This window comes from Cervus canadensis, chromosome 28 (genome assembly GCF_019320065.1).
Source record: "Cervus canadensis isolate Bull #8, Minnesota chromosome 28, ASM1932006v1, whole genome shotgun sequence".
In the NCBI taxonomy this organism is placed as follows: domain Eukaryota; kingdom Metazoa; phylum Chordata; class Mammalia; order Artiodactyla; family Cervidae; genus Cervus; species Cervus canadensis.
Window position 1 is genome coordinate 8,811,866 of NC_057413.1, and position 18,519 is coordinate 8,830,384.

Consider the following 18,519-nt stretch of genomic DNA (forward strand, 5'->3'; position numbering starts at 1 on the left):
TCTACTGTTTTACCATGGTCATTGCAACAGCACCAAAATGCCAAATGTGTAATTTCACAAAGTAGATAAAGAACCTCCATCATCAAGAAACGTCCACAGCTGTAAAATCTTGAACCAAGTCTGTGTTATAATCAGCACCTGTGTGGAGTGTGGACCAGCTCGGAATGACCACTCGTAATCCCTCCACCTCTGCTCTTCTGCAGACTGGTCCCCCAGCATTTTGTGATGTAGCCCCCACGTTGTGAGAGAACCTCCAAAAAGACTGGGTCAGGAGAAAGCATCAGGCAGAACACCTGGGGGCGGGGAGGACTGCCCTTTTCAGGCAGCGAGACAAGTAATTTTTCTATTTGGGAGCTGCATGTGGACAGTGTTCCACCCACCACAGGGGCGCAGGAGGCAGAGGCGGCTGCTTGAAAGAGAGATGCTTGATAAAAGGTGACGTACAGAGAAGAGCAGAACACAAAATGGTAAAATTCCAGGAGTTCATGGGTTCCGGGTACCTACGGAGACCCAGCAACATCCCTGCCCCGAGCCCCATGAGGTGCCCTGCATCCTTCCCACAAGTGATGCTAAATCTTCCCGGGAGGACGGTGAGCACCATTAGCACTTTCGAGACCACATATCTGTGAAGCCAGGACTGGATTTTCAGCACAGACACCATCGGAAGCCTAGTTTACACACATTCCCTTTTTAAAATAAGGAAACTTCAAACTCTACTTTCTGAATCTAGCAGGAAGGAGTCATCTCATCAGAAAATGAGGGGGAAAGTATCTCCAGAAATACCACTTGGGACTGTCTAAATTACTGACCACACTGGGGAGAAGTAGAACCAACATTTACTGAGCTGATGCAGACAAAGGGGGATGGGGGGAGGCAGTGAGCATGGACTAAGTTTTTATCTTGCCTCCCTCATTTAAACTGTCACACCAACTCTATGAGATAGTATCTTTAACTCCATTTTATTGATGAAAAAACTGAGGCTCCCAAAGGATGTTACCTCTGCCAAAGCCACACAGTTGTAACCTGCCAACCTTTCCCAACATTGGTTACTTTTATGTATCACCACATCTTAAATCATAAGGCTCTTTGATGGATCAGGATTTCCTTGAATCAAAATAGAGAACTAATTGCCTATTTCTTTCTCAGTGAAACCTGTAAAACACGCTATTTACTTTCACTTTTTTTTTTTGGTTCTTTCCCAGTTTCAGGTATCAAAATGTCCAACTTCTTCATTTGGCTTCTCCCCACTCCAAAATAAACTTCTGCAGAATTGTACGTTTGCAAAGCCAGATACCATCAACAATCATTCACCTGAGCCTAATTTCAGTTAGATGAAATGAGGCTGGTGATGCTTGACTTTTCCTAACAGTAAATAGAGTCATTTCTTTCATTTACATAAAGCCCCAGAGCTTTCTCCACTCTACACCAAATCAATAGACCGAAATAATTTCTCTCTGTGCTCAGGGGCAGACACTCAGAGAAAAATGCAATTGCCTTTACTACAGTCTTCAGACAGGAATAGATGGAGAACAGACCTTGAAGGAAGAACAGGAAATGCAGGGTTTGCTGGAGTTTCAGAACGGTTACTATCAACTCCAAGTACACCGTGTGGTTATCTGCAGCCACATCTCTGCTCGTGTGGCAACAGTGACCGAGGGGGACTGCTTCCTCCCTGCTCTCTCAGGCCTGTCCCTGCAGCCCTCCTCAACCTTGAGCAATTTGCTGACACTGTGAAGTAGGGCAGAAAAGGACACAGTGCTCCCAGTCTGCAGCTAATGATGCCAAACAAGTTGGGGCAAGAGCAGAGTGGAGCAAGGTCAAGGCTCAACAAAACCCTACAGCCATATTTAAAGCACCATCCACCCCAGGGGGTGACCTCCCCAAGGGAGCCTGCACTATTTTCTCTAAAAATCAGGGCAGGGACCATGAGAACAGATGTTGTCTTGCAACACGTAAAGGCAACAGGTATTTTAGCACAGTTCCCCTGCCAGCTTAACAACTCATGGTGGGGGGCGCCTTGTTTTCCCAAAGGCAGAGAACCGTCACACCTCTGTGTCTGGCTGCTACAGCATCTGTGCCGCCTGAGAGCTGGATGGAAATTCTGCATCTCGGGTCCCACCCTGGAATCTGCATTGTGACAAGATCCCCAACCACAAATTAATGTTTGCGAGGTACCAGGCTACGGCACACCGGACAAAAATGTTCTGTATTCACTGACACATCCTGTTGATAAGCAGAGCATTCATTCATTCGATGAAAGGCATTCATTTGGCAATCAAGAAATATTTATAGCGTGCCTATGACGTGACTCAGTGCCTGGCACCGTTTAGGGGAGATAAGGCAACCCGGTGAGTCAAGCAGACAAAGGCCCTACCACCTCGAAGAACTTACATTCTAATTGAGGAGACAAATAGCAAATAGAAGAATAAGCAAACACATAAAAGAGATTTTCGCCACCTTTGATAAAGAATCCATGTATTCATCCTTTGAGCACACTGGCCTGCGAGCAAAATGCCGTATGCACGAGGTTATTCGTTACAAATCTGTAAAAGCAAAAGGTAGGACACAACCTAATCGTTGAGTCATAGGGAACTGCTTAAATAAATTCTGGTTTATCCATACAGTGAAACACCATGCAGCCAAAAAGAGGAAGAACAGGACTTTTACCTTCTGAGTTTTTCATATACACCTGCATGCTCAGTTGCTCAGTCCTATCCTACTCTTTGGGACTCCATGGACTGTAGCCCACTAGGCTCCTCTGTCCATGGAATTTTCCAGGCAAGAGTACTGGAGTGGGGTGCCCTTTCCTCCTCCAGGGGATCTTGCCCACCCAGGGATGGAACTGGTGTCTCCTACATTGGCAGGTGGATTCTTTACCACTGAGCCACCTGGGAAGTCTAGTATAAACTTTCAAAATCTTCAAAAGGGACATAAAAACTTATAACCATGATTCCCACCAGTTGAATCACAGGGGACACTTCCTCCTCATTGTGTACTATTTTGAATGTGTTAGAGCTTTTGAAATTTGTACCATCTGAATATATAACCTACTTAAAATAACTGAATTAAATCTACTTTTTACTCAGATGCTTTAATGTGAGTTCAAGAAAAGATGGAGGTACACGGTGCTGAGACTCGGGGAGCGGGATTTGGGTCAAGATTGAGGAAGGGGCAGGATTTCAGGAGGAGCTACCACTGGGGCTGAACCTGGAAGGGTGAAACAGGCATCCATCACACACACACGAAGCAGAAGGGAGTTCCTGACACAGGCGTGGACACAGGAACAAAAGAGGGTCTTTCCAGGAAACACCTGCAGTTTGATTTAGCTGCAGGGCGTGGGATTCCAGAACCACCAGCAGGACATGAGGCTGGACAGAGGCGAGGTCTTGCCTGCTGTGCCAAGAAGTTGGGGCTTTTCCTAGAAGTGATGAAAGCAGGGAGCAGTAACAGGAGCAGGTTTGCAACTCTTCGAGGTAATTCCAGCAGCAGCGTGGAAGGTGGACAGAGGCAGGGGTGGAGGTGGGCAGACTGGAGCCTAATTCTGATGAGATAAGGGCCTAGTTCCTTCTACGGGGGAAGCAATGACGTAGATGAGGGAACAGACGTGAGAACAGTGGGGAGTTGGTATCAACCAGATTTAGGAACTGATTCCATCAGAGGGGTAGACACACATAAAGGATAACGCCAACCATCTCACCTAGGCTGCCACTCCACTCTCTAGGAAGAAAGTGAGGCAAAGGAGCAAATTTAGGGGATGGGAGAGGAAGGAATGACTTTTTTCGGGGAGGTGGGGGAAGCACAGTGGTAGGTTCACATCTCTAGCTGTATGTCCTTGAGAAATTCGACTCCAGCCTCAACTGTGAAATAGGGCAAATAGTCATCCTAGAGGATTATTTAAGTCACGAAATGAAACATGTCATAGACCGCACCTACCCCATTGCACATAGTAGGCATGTGACAAGAGGCAGCCCCAGACTCTCTAGAAATTATACATTGTAGAAAAATGTCTCCAACAGAGAAACGCTAAGGTAGGGATTTCAGGCCAGTTTTTGGAAATCAGTGGAGGATGCTGTGGCTCAGCCGATTGCAAGCTCTGTGTCTCCATCCTGGCCACCGCCCCTCACCTCTGACCAGTGAGGATGGAGGGCACAGATGTCTTGCCACTGCTGGGCAAGCAACTCCAAGAAGGACAAGAGGAGGAGGCCAGGACCAACCAAGCTTGGCTTGTTTCAATTCCAGGCAAACACTAATATCTACAAACCCTCAATGGCCAGACCGGCCCCATAACTGTTCGGGGTTTTTCACTTCCTGTGCTGCCTGCGTTCAACCTCCAACTATGACAGCACCCGAGATGGCCAACCCACCGGGCACGCGCAGGTACAATGGGAGGAAGAGTCAAGTCTAGCGATTTTCTAGTAAAGATGAAGCCTCGCATGAGCCCAAGTCCAACCATCTCTAAATCCAGAGCCTCCCCATGGCCTACAATCAAAAGCAGGTGGTCTGATTACCTGTGAAATCAGGAATTTTAAATAATTTAAACGGCCAAGACTTACCATGAAAATATGAACAAACCCCTATTCCTTAGGCATGATTAAACCAAGTCTATTTATTTCGCCTCTGACACTTCGTTCTGAAAAGGTAACCCATCTCTGTCTTGTCAAGGAAAAAAAAATCACAGGGATCTTTAAAAATAAGACCAGAAGAAGTATCCAGAAATGTATCATTTGTGCCACTTCTCTCAAAGCCAGAAAACCGGAACACCCCTGTTCCCCAAACGGCCGTCCTCTAGGAGCCACGCTCTGCAGTTGCTCTGTGGGCCTGATCTTCAGGGCTGGGCTGCCATAGGGTGGGAGGGCAGGGGGACGGTGTCACAATAAGGTCTTTCTGATGTGATCAGTCATAAGCCCTTGAGCAGAGACGGGGCTCAAGACGGATCTGTTTTATATGCATTGCCCTTACAGATTTAAGCTATAAGACAGTTATCATCTATTGAATACGCACAGCTCCATCGTGAGCACAGAGGCTAGCTACCCAACATATATATTAGATCAAACAGAAAAGAAATATTGGCCAGAACCCAATGACATTCCATTCAAAACCAAAGAAACCAGGCAACAAGGGTTAGAAGCTTAATAAAATCTACGTGAAAACTGACAGCCGTGGACAGCCTCCTTAGATATCCTATCAGATGTCCCATCTGAGTCAACAACAGAATGGCCTGATAAAAGTGGTTTTCTAGGAAGAGTATGTTCTACATCTGATCATAGTTCTGGAAAGACAGAATTAAAATATATTACATGTCACCAACCCTAAATCCATGCCTGTTTTTAAAAATAAAACATTCTTTCCAAGATTGCATAAATTCCTGTTGGTCTCTGGGTGCTGCCTCGGCTCCTTCCCAGGGCTGCTCCTCCAACTCTTCCCTAACGTGGTGTCCTGAACCCTAAGCTGTGTCTCTTTCCTGGCCAACAAAAATTCCAACTTTCAAGGGTGGGCAATGACATTTTCTCAGGACCTAAGGAGCGAGCACAGAGTCAGACACGACTGAACAACAACAAAGGAGTGAGCAACAATTCAGGTTCGTATAAGAACTGCTGATAGACAACAAAACGTGCACTTCTTCCTCTGGGCATGGCAGGGACTCTGATACTCTGCTCGGAGATGGTCCAGTCTGCCTGGATTAGGTTGGGAAAACCGGCAGTGATGGCTGTTAAGCTCATCCCCAACCTGCCTGTCACCAGGCCCGGGAACTACTCTTGCCAGGAATTAAGGAGGGACCATTATGGCAACCCACTCCAGCAATATTGCCTGGAAAATCCCATGGATGGAGGAGCCTGGTAGACTACAGTCTATGGGGTCTCAAAGAGTCAGACAGGACTGAGGGACTTCACTTTCACTTTCTTTCATTGCATGTTTCCACGTGACACTGGCAAACTCTGGAACTACTGCATTCATCCCCAAATTACTAAGCCGTTACTGTTGAGTCCCTAAGTCCTGTCTGACTCTTTTGCCATCCTGATGCGAAGAACTGACTGACTAGAAAAGACCCTGATGCTGGGAAAGATTGAAGGCAGGAGAAGAAGGGGACAAGAGAGGATGAGATGGTTGGATGGCATCACCGACTGGATGGATGTGAGTTTGAGCAAGCTCGGGGAGTTGGTGATGGACAAGGAGGCCTGGCGTGCTGCAGTCCATGGGGTCGCAAAGAGACGGACACGACTGAGCGACTGAACTGAACTGACTGCATCCTACCAGGTTCCTCTGTCCAAAGGATTTTCCAGGCAAGAATACTGGAGTGGGGTGCCATTTCCTCCTCCATCGAACCCAAGTCTCCTGCATAGGCAGGTGGATTCCCTACCACTGAGCCACCTGGGAAGCCCTAAACCCTAAGATCCTACTCCAAAACTGCGCGGAAGTCAGTTATTGGGCAGCAGCACCTGAAAGTTAAGTCTTTCTGGTTTTATCAAGTAACTCCCAGACGTCCTAAAAGATACGCGCCCCACCCCCATCCCACCACTCCCACCATCCTAGCAAAGAGGAAATAATTCTCTGATTGTCACATCTCTAATCTCCCTCTAAACTAACAACGCTGCAGAAAGAAAGAAACTATCCTAGCAGGGCTCCACAGCTGCTGACAGTCAGGTAATCTATTGCCCGCAGGAAAACCCGAGACACGTGTGCGGCCCTTTATTCAGGCGTTCCTGGGCGCGCACCCGCCTCTCGCAGGCGCGCACGCACACACATACATTCGGGCGCTACACACACAGCTGGCGACTTAGTTTTGTCTTCCTGCGAGCGGCTCATCCCCAGTCCTAAGCATTTCCTCCGCCTGATCGCCTTCCCCGGAACCCGCGCCTCCTCCAGCCTCCGCGCCGCGCACGTGGGAAAGCGCGCCCGAGTGGTGCCAGAAGGGAGGAGGGAAGCGTAGGTGTGGGGAAGGCCAGGGATGACGGAGGCGAAAGCTCCGAGTGGGATGTGGGATCTCGGGACCCCGGGGGCGCCGTAGGTGCCATGTAAGCTTCCGGGATGAAGAGGGGGCGAGGGGGAGAAAAGCAGCGGGGGAGGGAAGGCGAGAAGGGGCTGGAGGGAGGTGGGGAGGGGTCGCTCACCCAGAGTCTTGACGGCGATCTGCCTGGTGAGGGGCGGCGGAAGGTTGATGCACACCAAGTCCACGTCTTGATGCAGCAGCACTTCGTCAATGCGGCTGGTGTAGAAGGGGACGCTCATCTCCTTGGCCAGCTCCTCCGCTTCCTCCTGCGTGCGGCCCCACAGCGCCTTCACCGCAAAGCCCTCGTCTTTCAGCAGCGGGATGATGACACGGGCCGTGAGGCTAGTGCCGAACACGCCTACCCCGGGAAGCATGGCTGCTCCGATCCGCCTGGTTCGGCGTTAGCTCGGGATCTCCGCTCGAACACGCGCGCGCACACCACACACACACACACACACACACCCCTCTAGACAGTCTGGCACCCGGCTCGCCGCGGTGCGCCAGCCACCGTGCACCGGGCAGGGCGCCCGGGTGCCCAAGAACGCACCGAGCTGCGTCTCAGCACGGTGACCGCTGCAGTGTCCGCCACGCGAGGCTCCCGTCCTTCCCGGAGGCGGCGGCAGGGACCCCGCCGGGGTGCCCGAGGCCCCGAAGCCCCGCGGAACCCGGGCTCAGGCGGCTCCCCAGCGGCAGCGCGGGCCGGCTGCGTGCGCCCCGCCGAGGCCGCTCCATGGCCGGCTCATCCCCGCGCGCCCGCGCCGCCGCAACCGGGACCGGCTCTCTCCCCCGCGCGCGTCGTTTACCGCAGCCGGAGAGTCGCACGCAGAAGCCTCGACCGGACCGGCCAGGCTGCGGGCGGGTGGGGGTTCCAATCCTCGCCGCCCGCTGCTCCAAAGGAAATAGCCACCGGGAGGCCGGTTAAGGAGGAGGCTCGGAGGGCGCAGGGCGCGGATGCGGAACGGCAGAGCGGCGGCGGCCACGACCCGGCGCCAGCCTTCTCATGCTGCTGCCATGTTCGCTCGCCGGGCGGCCGGGGCCGGGCTCCGGGCTCCCGGCTCCCGCGGGCGCGAGGGCGGAGTTGGTGAGTTTGGCTGTCAGCGGCCGGCGGAGGCGGGGCCCTGGGGGTGCCTGCCCCGCCCCCGCCGCAGCGCCGCTCGCCATTGGCCGCCGCGCGCCGCCCCCGCCCCCGCGCCCCCGGGGCCCCTGGTGCGCGCTGCGCCCAGGCCGGCACCCGCGCGGCTCCTCCCCGGCCCCGCCTCGCTCGCCGCCAGCCTCGCTCATCTCCCCTTTCTTCGCCCTCCGCCACCTCCTTCATCCGATCCTCGCCTCTTCCCAAACCCCGCCCCGAACAAGCCAAAATAAGTGTATCGAGGCAGGGCGCGCCCCATCAGGCTAGTCGTAGGTGCCTTGGAAGAGAGCAGAGGGCGCCAGGGCCCCCGGGGGAGGCCAGGGGAGGCGGCCAGGTGTGAGCAGAGAGTCATTACCACCTCCGCTCCGGGAACCACGCTGGACAAGCTCTCCTCGCATTCTCCCTTAATCCCCACACCAACCATAAGGTTATAGGGAAACCCATAAAACCGATGAGTCCTGAGAAGAATCAGGGACTCGCGCAAGGTTGCACAACAGGTAAACCACAGGCCTGGGGTTGGAATCCCGGCTCCGGAGCTTGGGCGGCGAGCCGGGGGCGTTCTCCTCTCCAAGAGGGCCTCCGATCGTGCGCCACCCTCTCCGGGCCGCGCAAGCAAGGTCCAGCCACCTGCCTCCCAGACAGTCTCGTCTTAATAAGTTCTGCTTCCCCGGGGGGCCGGCGGCCCGCCGTGGAGAAAGGGGTCCCTGAAACGGCTGCGGCACGTGTGTGTCGCGTCTGGGTTTGGAGACGAGGGGGTCCCTCGGCCAGAGGCCTCGCCAGCCTCTCGCCTCGCGCTTTGGCTCCTTCGCCATCAGTTTCCGGGCCCTCCACTCGCTTCTCCCCCCACCTCAACCTTAGCTGCCTCCCCGAACCCTCGTGGAATAGCCGTGGCGGGCAGGCCGAGGCTGGCCCCGCGCCCCAGGAGCGGTGGGGACCCTGCGCGCGTATGGTTTCCTGCCCTATCCTCGACACCCCTCACGCAGCCTGCCTGGCTCGTAGTAAGTGCTCCATAAACATTTGGTAAATGAATGAATGAATGCTCACTGAATGCCCGCTTTGCGCCCACCTGGTGCTGGGAGGGTTGACTCAAGCTGAAAGGCATGGGACCTGGCCTCTAGTTCAAAGTCTCTGGAAAGGTCGGGCATCCTGTCAACTTCGTCTTCAGCACTCAACGTGGCACAAGGTCCGCCTGAACGCATGAGTGAAAAGCATAATACTCGGAAGCTTTAAAAACAGCTTGTAACAACTGGCAATGAGGCCGGGCGCCACCGAGAGAGCTAGATACCAAAAAAAAAAAAAAAAAAGCTTGTAACAATGCAGGGAGGAGGCTGACCTCAGGGCATTAGAAGAAATGCACGCAGGACTCAGGGCTTGGGCGGCTGAGAAGAAAGCGATGTGGCCATCGATACTGTCAGGCTTCTTGAGAGCAGGTTTTCCAAGAACTGAGGCGGGAATGCCCACAGCGGGCAGGGGAACAGGCACTGAGGTTAGACAGGAGGCAGAGTGAGTGACCTGGCAGCTCAGTACCCAGAGGCCAGGCCACTCATCAAAGATGGCACCGCTCACAGGGAGCAGGGGATGCAGGGCTTGACATTGCGGCTGGAAACAACGGAAGCACCCCGGGTTGGCGCCTGGCTGTGCTATTAACTAGCTCCGAAGCAAATGACTTCACCTCTCTGGGCCAGATTCATCTGTAAAATGGGAGTAATCATGCTATAGACAGCTAAGGATTTGGGAGGATTATATGAGCTAGTTTTATAAAGTCCTTAGAATTTTGCCTGGCACATAATAAGCGCTACATAAATATTAAATGAATGTGGAGAGAGTGGGTCTTTTATCAACATCATTCCTTGATGTGATGTGAGAGATGCTAGTACATGAGCAGCAACATCTAGCCAATAAAAAAGAGTTGTGATTCTGTTCTTTTAAACGGAAGTCTCTCCCTAGCTGCCGTGTGAATAAAAATAAACCTTCCATCTACATGATATGAAAAGAAAATGATCACATTTGATTCTCATAAGAAACGTGTAAAATAAACACGACCCCCATTTCACAGAAGATAAAACTGAATCCTGGCAGCAACTCAAGCTGACGGTCTAAAACAGAAGGCTTCGTTTCCAACCCACCTCCCAAACTATTGCTCCTTCAATTATCCTCATCCCGACAAATGGCACTGCCAGCCCACCAGTTGGCCAAAAGCCTTGGAACCATCAGGACTCCTCTCTTATACTCTCTACAGCCAAGCATCAGCATATTCTGTCTGCCCTTCTTGCAAGCACTTCTTCCAGAGTCTGACCACACCTCTGTCATCGAGGGGAACCCGATTCCTCCTCCTCATCACTACCTAGACCATGCCATCTGCCTCCTCAATGCTCTACCTGCTTCCACTCTCGCTCCTCATAGCCTCTGTGCTCCACTCAGCAGCCAGAGTGATCTTTTAAAAGATGAATCAAATAGTATCCCACCAGGCTTGACATCTCCCAAGGCCTCAGGATGGGCTGAAAAGCTCTACCTGACTCATCCTCCCCTCGCCCCCATCTCGTCTGTCTCCTCCCAGTTTCTGCCCAACACCCTACACCCTAGCACACTAGCTGCCTCACCACGCACTCCAAAGACAGCCTGTCCTCTGCCCCGAAGCCTCTGAACTCACCGTTCGTCTGCCTACTCACACCACCCCCCCACTCCCCCACATATCCGTGTGGCCTACTCACTGACTTTACCCAGGCCTCTGCTCAGATCTCCCCTCCTCAGTCGCCTTGCCTTACCGTCCTGTCTAAGGTGACCTCTGTCACCTTTCATCCCTTTGTCTGGCTGTATTTTACTTTATAGCTCCTCTCACCACCTTGCATTGTATTAGATCCCTGTTTATCTGTTTATCATCCATTTGTCTCAATAGACTATTAAACTCACTGAGATTAGAAGCTTGGGTGTTTTGTTCATTGCTGAATCCCCCAGTGCCTAAAACTTGTATCTGACCCCTGCTGGACCATGCGTATTTGTCGGACAAATGTTGACACATGGTTCTTCTAATACCCATGTACTATGATGAGGATTGTGTAAGTTCGTATTTATAAACCCTTTAGAACTGTGCCAAGTGCCATGTGCGAGAATGGTTCAGGCCCTGGAGAAGTAAGGCCGAGGACCATGATGCTCCCGCCCCTGGTGGCCTGTTGATTGGGAACATGAATCACAGGGAAATACAGCCCCCAGGGCCGGGGTAGGGGCCTGCAGAGGATAACTTGGGAGCACAGAAGGGCTTTGAAATCAGATTGGGAAGCCTTGGAAGACTTACAGATAGGGGAGTGGGCTGGACCCAGGCTTTGAAAGACTTGCTGGAGTTAGCTAGAAGAAAGAGGGGAGGAGATTCCAGACAGAGGGAGGTGGAAAACAAGCTATTTGGGAGGGTGTGTGGAGGAGGCCAAGAAGTGATGGGGACCCATTGAAAAACTTCAAGCAGACAGTATTCAGCCAGATTGCATTGGAGATCCGTTGCTTGAGGCTCTGTGGTGGAGGGTAGATGGTACTCATCATAGCCCCGCAAGGAGACCACTGCAGTCATCAGAGAGTGAAGGAAGGAGATTGAATGAAGGCAGCAGGTGCCTGTGGTAAAACCGGGCACTTTGTGCCATTGCTGCTTAGTCGCTAAGTCGCTTCTGACTCTCTGTGACCCCATGGACTGCGGCCCGCCTGGCTCCTCTGTCCATGGGATTTCCCAGGCAAGAATACTGCAGTAGGTTGCCGTTTCCTTAGGGAATGAAATCTCCGGGGCCTCCTTGCTAACTGGATGCGGAAGTAAGTGAGAAGCAGTTGGGGCAACTTCCTGTCCTGGGAGAGTGGAGAAGCTGGGCGGACGTTTGTTTCTCACCAGCTCGGCAGGTCTTGCTTGATCAGTACTGAGCTGGGAGGGTCACACATCGATTCTGAGCTTCTGATAACACAGACCTTTGACCTTTGAACCACCATGCTTATACCCATGATACCCTCCAAAACATCTTCTGGCTCTTCCATATCTGCTTGCAAAACACTCTCTCACCTCGATCCTGAATCCCAATACAACCTGACATTTTAAAATAGTTCTGAAAATAGGGCTAGAGTTTTCTTTCCCCTCAATCCATGGATTAACTGCCAACCTCTACTGTTTGCATTTGGGTGAAGATTTGAGGCCCATTTTAATTTCAGATAATTGTCATGTGACTCCAAACAGAGCATCCTAAACCTTCTTTTAGAAATAAAAATAGAAAGGATTTATTCTTTATTCACAGCCCTCGCATGATTATGAAATGGAATTTTTCTCATATTAGTTTAGTTTTAACGATAATTTTAAATAGTTTTCATTATAAAAGTCACAAACATTACAGAAATTTCAGAAAACAATATGACTTCCACCTTAATCTCTCTGCCCTTACATAGCTCCTGTAAATAATTTGGTTTATTTACTTCCACAATTTTGGAAATATCTTGATGACAAAGAGAAAGTCTTGCTATCTAAATCTGTTTATTTCTCTGATACAAAGTAGAAACAGGCTTTGGTTATTTTTAGCTGAGTTATCCATAAATACTCAATATCCTTATGAATCTTAGTATTTGTGGAATGAAATCCTTTTGCACTTTGTGGAAATAGAGCTTTGCCAAGTTGAAAAACTAGTATAGTTATGACTGCCAACAATTCTAGAGCAATTCTAAACAGTTCTAATATGTATCATGCCCAAAGTTATGCCCAAAATTATTTTCATTAGTAAACTCTTTTAAAATGCCTATTCATCATTATACTTTCAGTTCAGGGGAGGGAGAACTGTGGCTGTTTTAAATATTTATTTTTATTCATTTGGCTGTGCCAGGTCTTAGCTGCGGCATGTGAGATCTAGTGCCCTGACCGGGGATCAAATCCAGGCCTCCTGCTTTGGAAGCAGAGAATCTGAGCCACTGGACCACCAGGAAGTCCTATTGCTACTGTTAATAGCTACCGTTTATTGGGTGTTTGTTATATATGAGGCATAAACCAAGCGTGCTGTATGCATTTACTCCTCAAGGCTTTATCAGATAAGTAAAATTATCCCCATTATTACAAATAAAGAAACCGCTACATAAAAAAGTAATTTGTCTGAGTGTGGTCATAAAGGCAAGCATTTGACTAAAACCCCCGATTCTAAAATCATGGCATTGGAACCTCTAAGCCTGGGTGGACTGTAACTACGGTTAAATACAACAGTCTCTATTTTGCCCCAACAATGGGGCCCTTGGGCCTCTAGAAAAGATGGCGATGTCTTTCTTCCGTTCCCCTGAAAGACAGCCAGTGACCCCTGGAGAAGGGCTTCGTTAGCGCTGCCATCCAGGCCAGGAGAGAGGTGCCCGGTGGCCCTGCTGCTCCTGGGGAGCAGGGCAGGGACAGGACTGTCCACCCCAGGATGCCCACAGTCCCCTCCTAACAGGACTGACTCTCCCCCTCTTCTTTAAAAAATAATTTGTTTATTTATTTATGTTTCTCTTTGGCCGTGCTGGGTCTTCATTGCTGCCAGGGCTTTTCTCTCGTTGCGGCAGGCAGGGGCTCCCTGTTAGCCGAGCAGCACGGGCTTCTCTTATTGCAGAGCTCGGGCTCTAGGGCACAGGGGCTCAGTAGCTGTGGTCCCCGGGCTCGAGAGCACAGGCTCAATGGTTGTGGCGCACCAGTCCAGTTGCCCTGAGGCCTGTGGGATTCTCCCGGATCAGGGATCGAACCCATGTCTCCTGAAATGGCAGGTGGATTCTTTACTGCTGAATCACCAGGACCAGGTGGCTCAGTGGTAAAGAATCCACCTGCAAAGCAGGAGATATGGGTTTGATCCCTGGGTCCGGAAGATCCCCTGGAGAAGGAAATGGCAACCCACTCCAGTATTCTTGCCTGGGAAATCCCATGGACAGAGGAGCCTGGCGGGCTACAGTCTGTGGGGTCGCAAAAGAGTCAACTACTTAGCAACTAACAATAGCACCAGGAAAGCCCAAACTTCCCCCTCTTGACACCTCTGATCTGTAAAGTAATCAGAGAAAGAAAAGAAAGGCCTTGCTCAGTTGCATTCGACTCTTTGCGGCCCCATGGACTGCAGCCCACCAGCATCCTCTGTCCATGGGATTTCCCAGGCAAGAATACTGGAGTGGGGTGCCATTTCCTCCTCCAGGGGATTTTCCTGAACTAGGGATCAAACCCGCATTTCCTATGTCTCCTGAATTGCAGGTGAATTCTTTACCACCGAGCCTTTGGGGAAGCCTGCTTTCCAACACTGCTGTGCTTAATTCCATCCATCCACGTATACAGTCTTCTGGAGTTTGCTTTTTTGACCACAACGTGATGTACACAGTCTTCTGGAGTTTGCTTTCTTGACCACAACGTGACTCTCCTGCCTGGAATATAAGCTCTTTGGGTCCAGGGCTCTTGTTGGTCTCATCTATTGCTATATTTTCATGACGTAAAACAGTACTTGGTACCTTACTGATACATAAGAAATTTTTGTTGAGTGAATAGATTAACCACATAGATAGTAAAATGTTCTTATATCATATAGTGGCATGGAAAAAATAATTATAGCACAATGTTATGTTTAAAAGCCAAAACAATATTGCATACATAGTAGCACTGCAAATATATATATTTTTTCATCTTCACTGGGGTAAAATATACATAAAATTTTCCATTTCCATCATTAAGTATACAATTCAATGGAATTAAATACATTCAGATTGTTGTGCATTCAACTACATATTTTTAAGAAGACATCACCTATGAAGTGAAAAGAAATCTGCTACTTTCTACTGTCTATTTTAAATGTAAGAAAAAAAGGAAAATACAAAGAAAAGAAAAACATGTAAACATTTCAATGACCTAACAGGTCTGACCACATGCTCAGAAATTTCTTTCACCTCCAGGTTCAACTCTGAGTAAATGAACTCATTGAGGGAAGAAGCCTAAAAAGTGAGTGAAAGTGACTAAATGTGTCTAATTAGTTACAAGTGCTCTGAAATACCAAAAAGCATAGTTGACTCAATTAGGTGATTAAACAACAGATTTCTTACTTTTGTCTCTCACCACGGCAAGAGAAGCTCAGGTACCCCTTAAAGCACCACCAACCAATCTATGTCTCTTGGAGGGTGGAAATGGCTTTCAAGTAATGCCCAGGGGCCTAGGCATCACAAGGTTAAGGGGGAAATATAGAACTTTTCTTCTTGATCTGTAAAAACCCTCAGGGCCCTTTGCTTCTTCACACCTGTAATTTCTCTGGAATAATGCCCTTCTGTGTAACTTTCTGCTCTCTCGGTCAACATGAGAAAGCATGGGGGGCAGGTGGTGTAATTGCTCAGTAAATAAACAGAAAGAATGCAGGTTGCTTTTATCCGGACAAATCAATAAGTTCATAGGAAAACTATTTATCATCCCAAATCATTAACACACTGCTTACATATGCAGATTAGCACAGCAGAAAAATAACCCTTGTAACAGCTTGGCAGAAAGTAAATACTATTGGGAAAAGGATGATGTAGCCCTTGCAACTCAAATTTTAGGAAGAGTTTCTGGTTTAAAGGGTTAGCACATAAAACAATATATGCTCCATTTTAAAGAAGTCTCTCCTATTTATTTATTTATTTATTTTAATTTTTACTTTTTGTTTGCATCACGCAACATGTGGGATCTTTAGTTCCCTGACCAGGGATCGAACTCAAGCCCCCTGTTTTGGAAGTCTGGAGTCTTAACCACTCGAGCACCAGGGACATCAGTCTCTCTCCTATTTATTAATCAAAGAAAGTGAAAATTGCTCAGTGGTGTCTGACCCTTTGCAACCCCATGGACTGTATGTAGCCTGCCAGGCTCCTCTGTCCATGGAATTCTCCAGGCAATTCTACTGGAGTGGGGAAGCCCAAGAATACTGGACTGGGTAACCCATCCTTTCTCCAGGATATCTTCCCAACCCAGGAATTGAACCTGCAGTACAGGCAGATTCTTTACCAGCTGGACTACAGGCAACATGGAGAAGGAAGTGGCAACCCACTCCAGTATACTTGCAGGAAAATCTCATGTAGCCTGGTGGGCTACAGTCCATGGGGTCACAAAGAATTGAATACAACTTAGCGACTGAGCACAGAACCCCAAAACCAAGCCCTTGAACTATACATATCTGGGCAGAGATTCCATAATGTAGACTCTGGCCCTGTAGTTATATGGTCTGAAGGGCTGGGAGACCCAGGCTTGTTCTTGGGTAGAGAGACACAGGGACAAAGTGTGGCCTGGGACAATTATGGCAGAAAGGACATTCATGCAACTCAAGCACAATGGGAGTAGAGAGAAACCAAGGCCATTCACTCACCCAAGGATGACAACAGAATTATTTAATATCTAGTATATCATAGGCACAAACCAATCCTCTTGTTTTGGAAATCACAAGAAAGCTGGGGTAGCAATACTCATATCAGACAAAATAAACTTTAAAATAAAGACTATTACAAGAGACGAGGAAGGACACTACATAATAATCCAGGGATCAACCCAAGAATACCATTAAAATGTATATGAATGTGAAAGTGTTACTTGTTCAGTCGTGTCTGATTCTTTGCGACCCCATGGACTATCGCCCACCAGGCTCCTCTGACCATGGAATTCTCCAGGTAAGAATATTGGAGAGGGTTGCCATTTCCTTCTCTGGGGGATCTTCCCCTCCTAGGACTCAAACCCAGGTCTCCTGCACCACAGGTGAATTCTTCACCATCTAAGCCACCAGAGAAGCCACTAGGGAACCATATATATGTGGGTGGTCCTCAGGTCCCAGTTCACCTTGTATGGACGGAATTTCCTCTTTTCTTGGGAGCCACATATGTTAATTTCAAATACCCTGTGACAATACCCAGGATTGTTAACCAAATTCTGGCTCCTTTATGAAATGAGACCTGTATTCACGGAAGTCATGGTATGCTCCAGGACTCAGAGGGGCATCAGTGTTACCAGGACCCGCCTCTGCAGGATTCGTCAACCAGTGACCGCTGAGCACCTAGACTGGAGGCAAGGGCCTGCCCAGAGGTGGCATTACCCTGTCACTCAAGAGGCTCCAGAAGTAGAGGCTCCAGTTTCATTGTTAATGAGTTGGCGTTCACCTGCTCAGGATTTCTTCCTTCTGTGGATAACTCTTATTTTCAGTTATTTTCCACTTGCAAAGGACTCTGCCTGGGCTGAGTGCCGAGCAGGTAACCTGCCTCTTCTTGCTTGCACTGCAGAAACATAAATGAGGTCGCATTTTTGTTGCATGTTGTAAAGAGAACTGGTAGAATAGTTCAGAGGAGCTGCTGAAGCCTCTTAGGACCTGTCCAACCCTGGGGAGAAACCACACACTAGAATGGAGACAGATACGCATCAAACAGAAACCCCAGTGTTTATTTAGGACTCTCAGTAGCGATGTGAGTGTGGAACTTTTTCTTATTATGGCTGCGCTGGGTCTTCGTTGTTGTGCACAAGGGTTTTCTCTACTCGTGGAGAGTGGGGGCTACTGTCTAGTTGCAGCGGGCCAGCTTCTCATTTTGGTGGTTTCTCTTGTTTCGGAGCACAAGCTCCAGGCGTTCAGGCTTCAGTACTTGCAACTCATGGGTTTAGTAGTTGTGGTACACAGGCTTAGTTGCTCCGAGGCATGTGGGATGTTCCCAGACCAGGGATCGAACCCATATCCCTTGCACTGCAACATGGGTTCTCTCTCTCTCTCTTTTTTTTTAACTATTTCAAAAGTACAAAAAAGTTCAGCAAGAAAATGTACACGACCCAATTTTTTCTCATGGTAAAATGTGGAGAGGGGACACATGGAAGGAGCTGATTCCTCTGGAGAACACAACCATTGTTCATACTCGTCCCAAGGCTTCGAACATGATGATACGATTTCCTCGTATTCACCACTCCACTATTGTTCTGTTGCCCACGAGTTGCCATCTCCACACATTCATCTATCACAAGATTCATAAAGGGGTCAAGTCCCCACAATATCCCTTGGACATGTCTGCCACCATTTAATTTCAATGATAACTTCTTGTCCATAAATTTCTTCGTCTTGGGAGGGTAAGCTTTGCTCGTGATGTCTACCCGGCAAGCTCAAAGAAGCCTCCAAATGGAATTCAAGTCGTCCCTCCGAAAGGCAGACTCTTAACCACTGGCCCACCAGGGAAGCCTAAGCGTGGGACTTTGATGACAACATCCAAGAGGGCAACTTGAACGTCATACTTTGGAAATAGAGGCTCAGGTAGAGCCCTAGAGAATGGAAAGAGGAGGTAAGAGATTTCTAAAGCCAGCTATCCCATGGACAAGTGGGCAGCAGGGTGACAAGTTTAAGAAGCCTGCTCTTATGGCCTCTAATTCTCAGATCAGCTTCCCAACCCAAAGCTCTGTGACACGCAGAGGCAAAGA

General features: G+C 49.3%; 1 protein-coding gene and 1 pseudogene across 1 annotated transcript in view; both read right to left on the bottom strand.

The window, feature by feature from the left end:
• GFOD1 (glucose-fructose oxidoreductase domain containing 1) overlaps positions 1–8,080 on the bottom strand; it is a 100,763-nt gene extending 92,683 nt beyond the window's left edge. Inside the window, exon 1 of the mRNA XM_043449785.1 lies at positions 7,110–8,080. Within this exon, the coding sequence (XP_043305720.1) occupies positions 7,110–7,362 (253 nt within the window). The 5' untranslated portion in view covers positions 7,363–8,080. The remainder of the gene's footprint in view (positions 1–7,109) is intronic.
• A 9,880-nt stretch (positions 8,081–17,960) lies between these two features.
• On the bottom strand, positions 17,961–18,180 carry LOC122429088 (annotated as a pseudogene).
• Between the last annotated feature and the right edge of the window lie 339 nt (positions 18,181–18,519).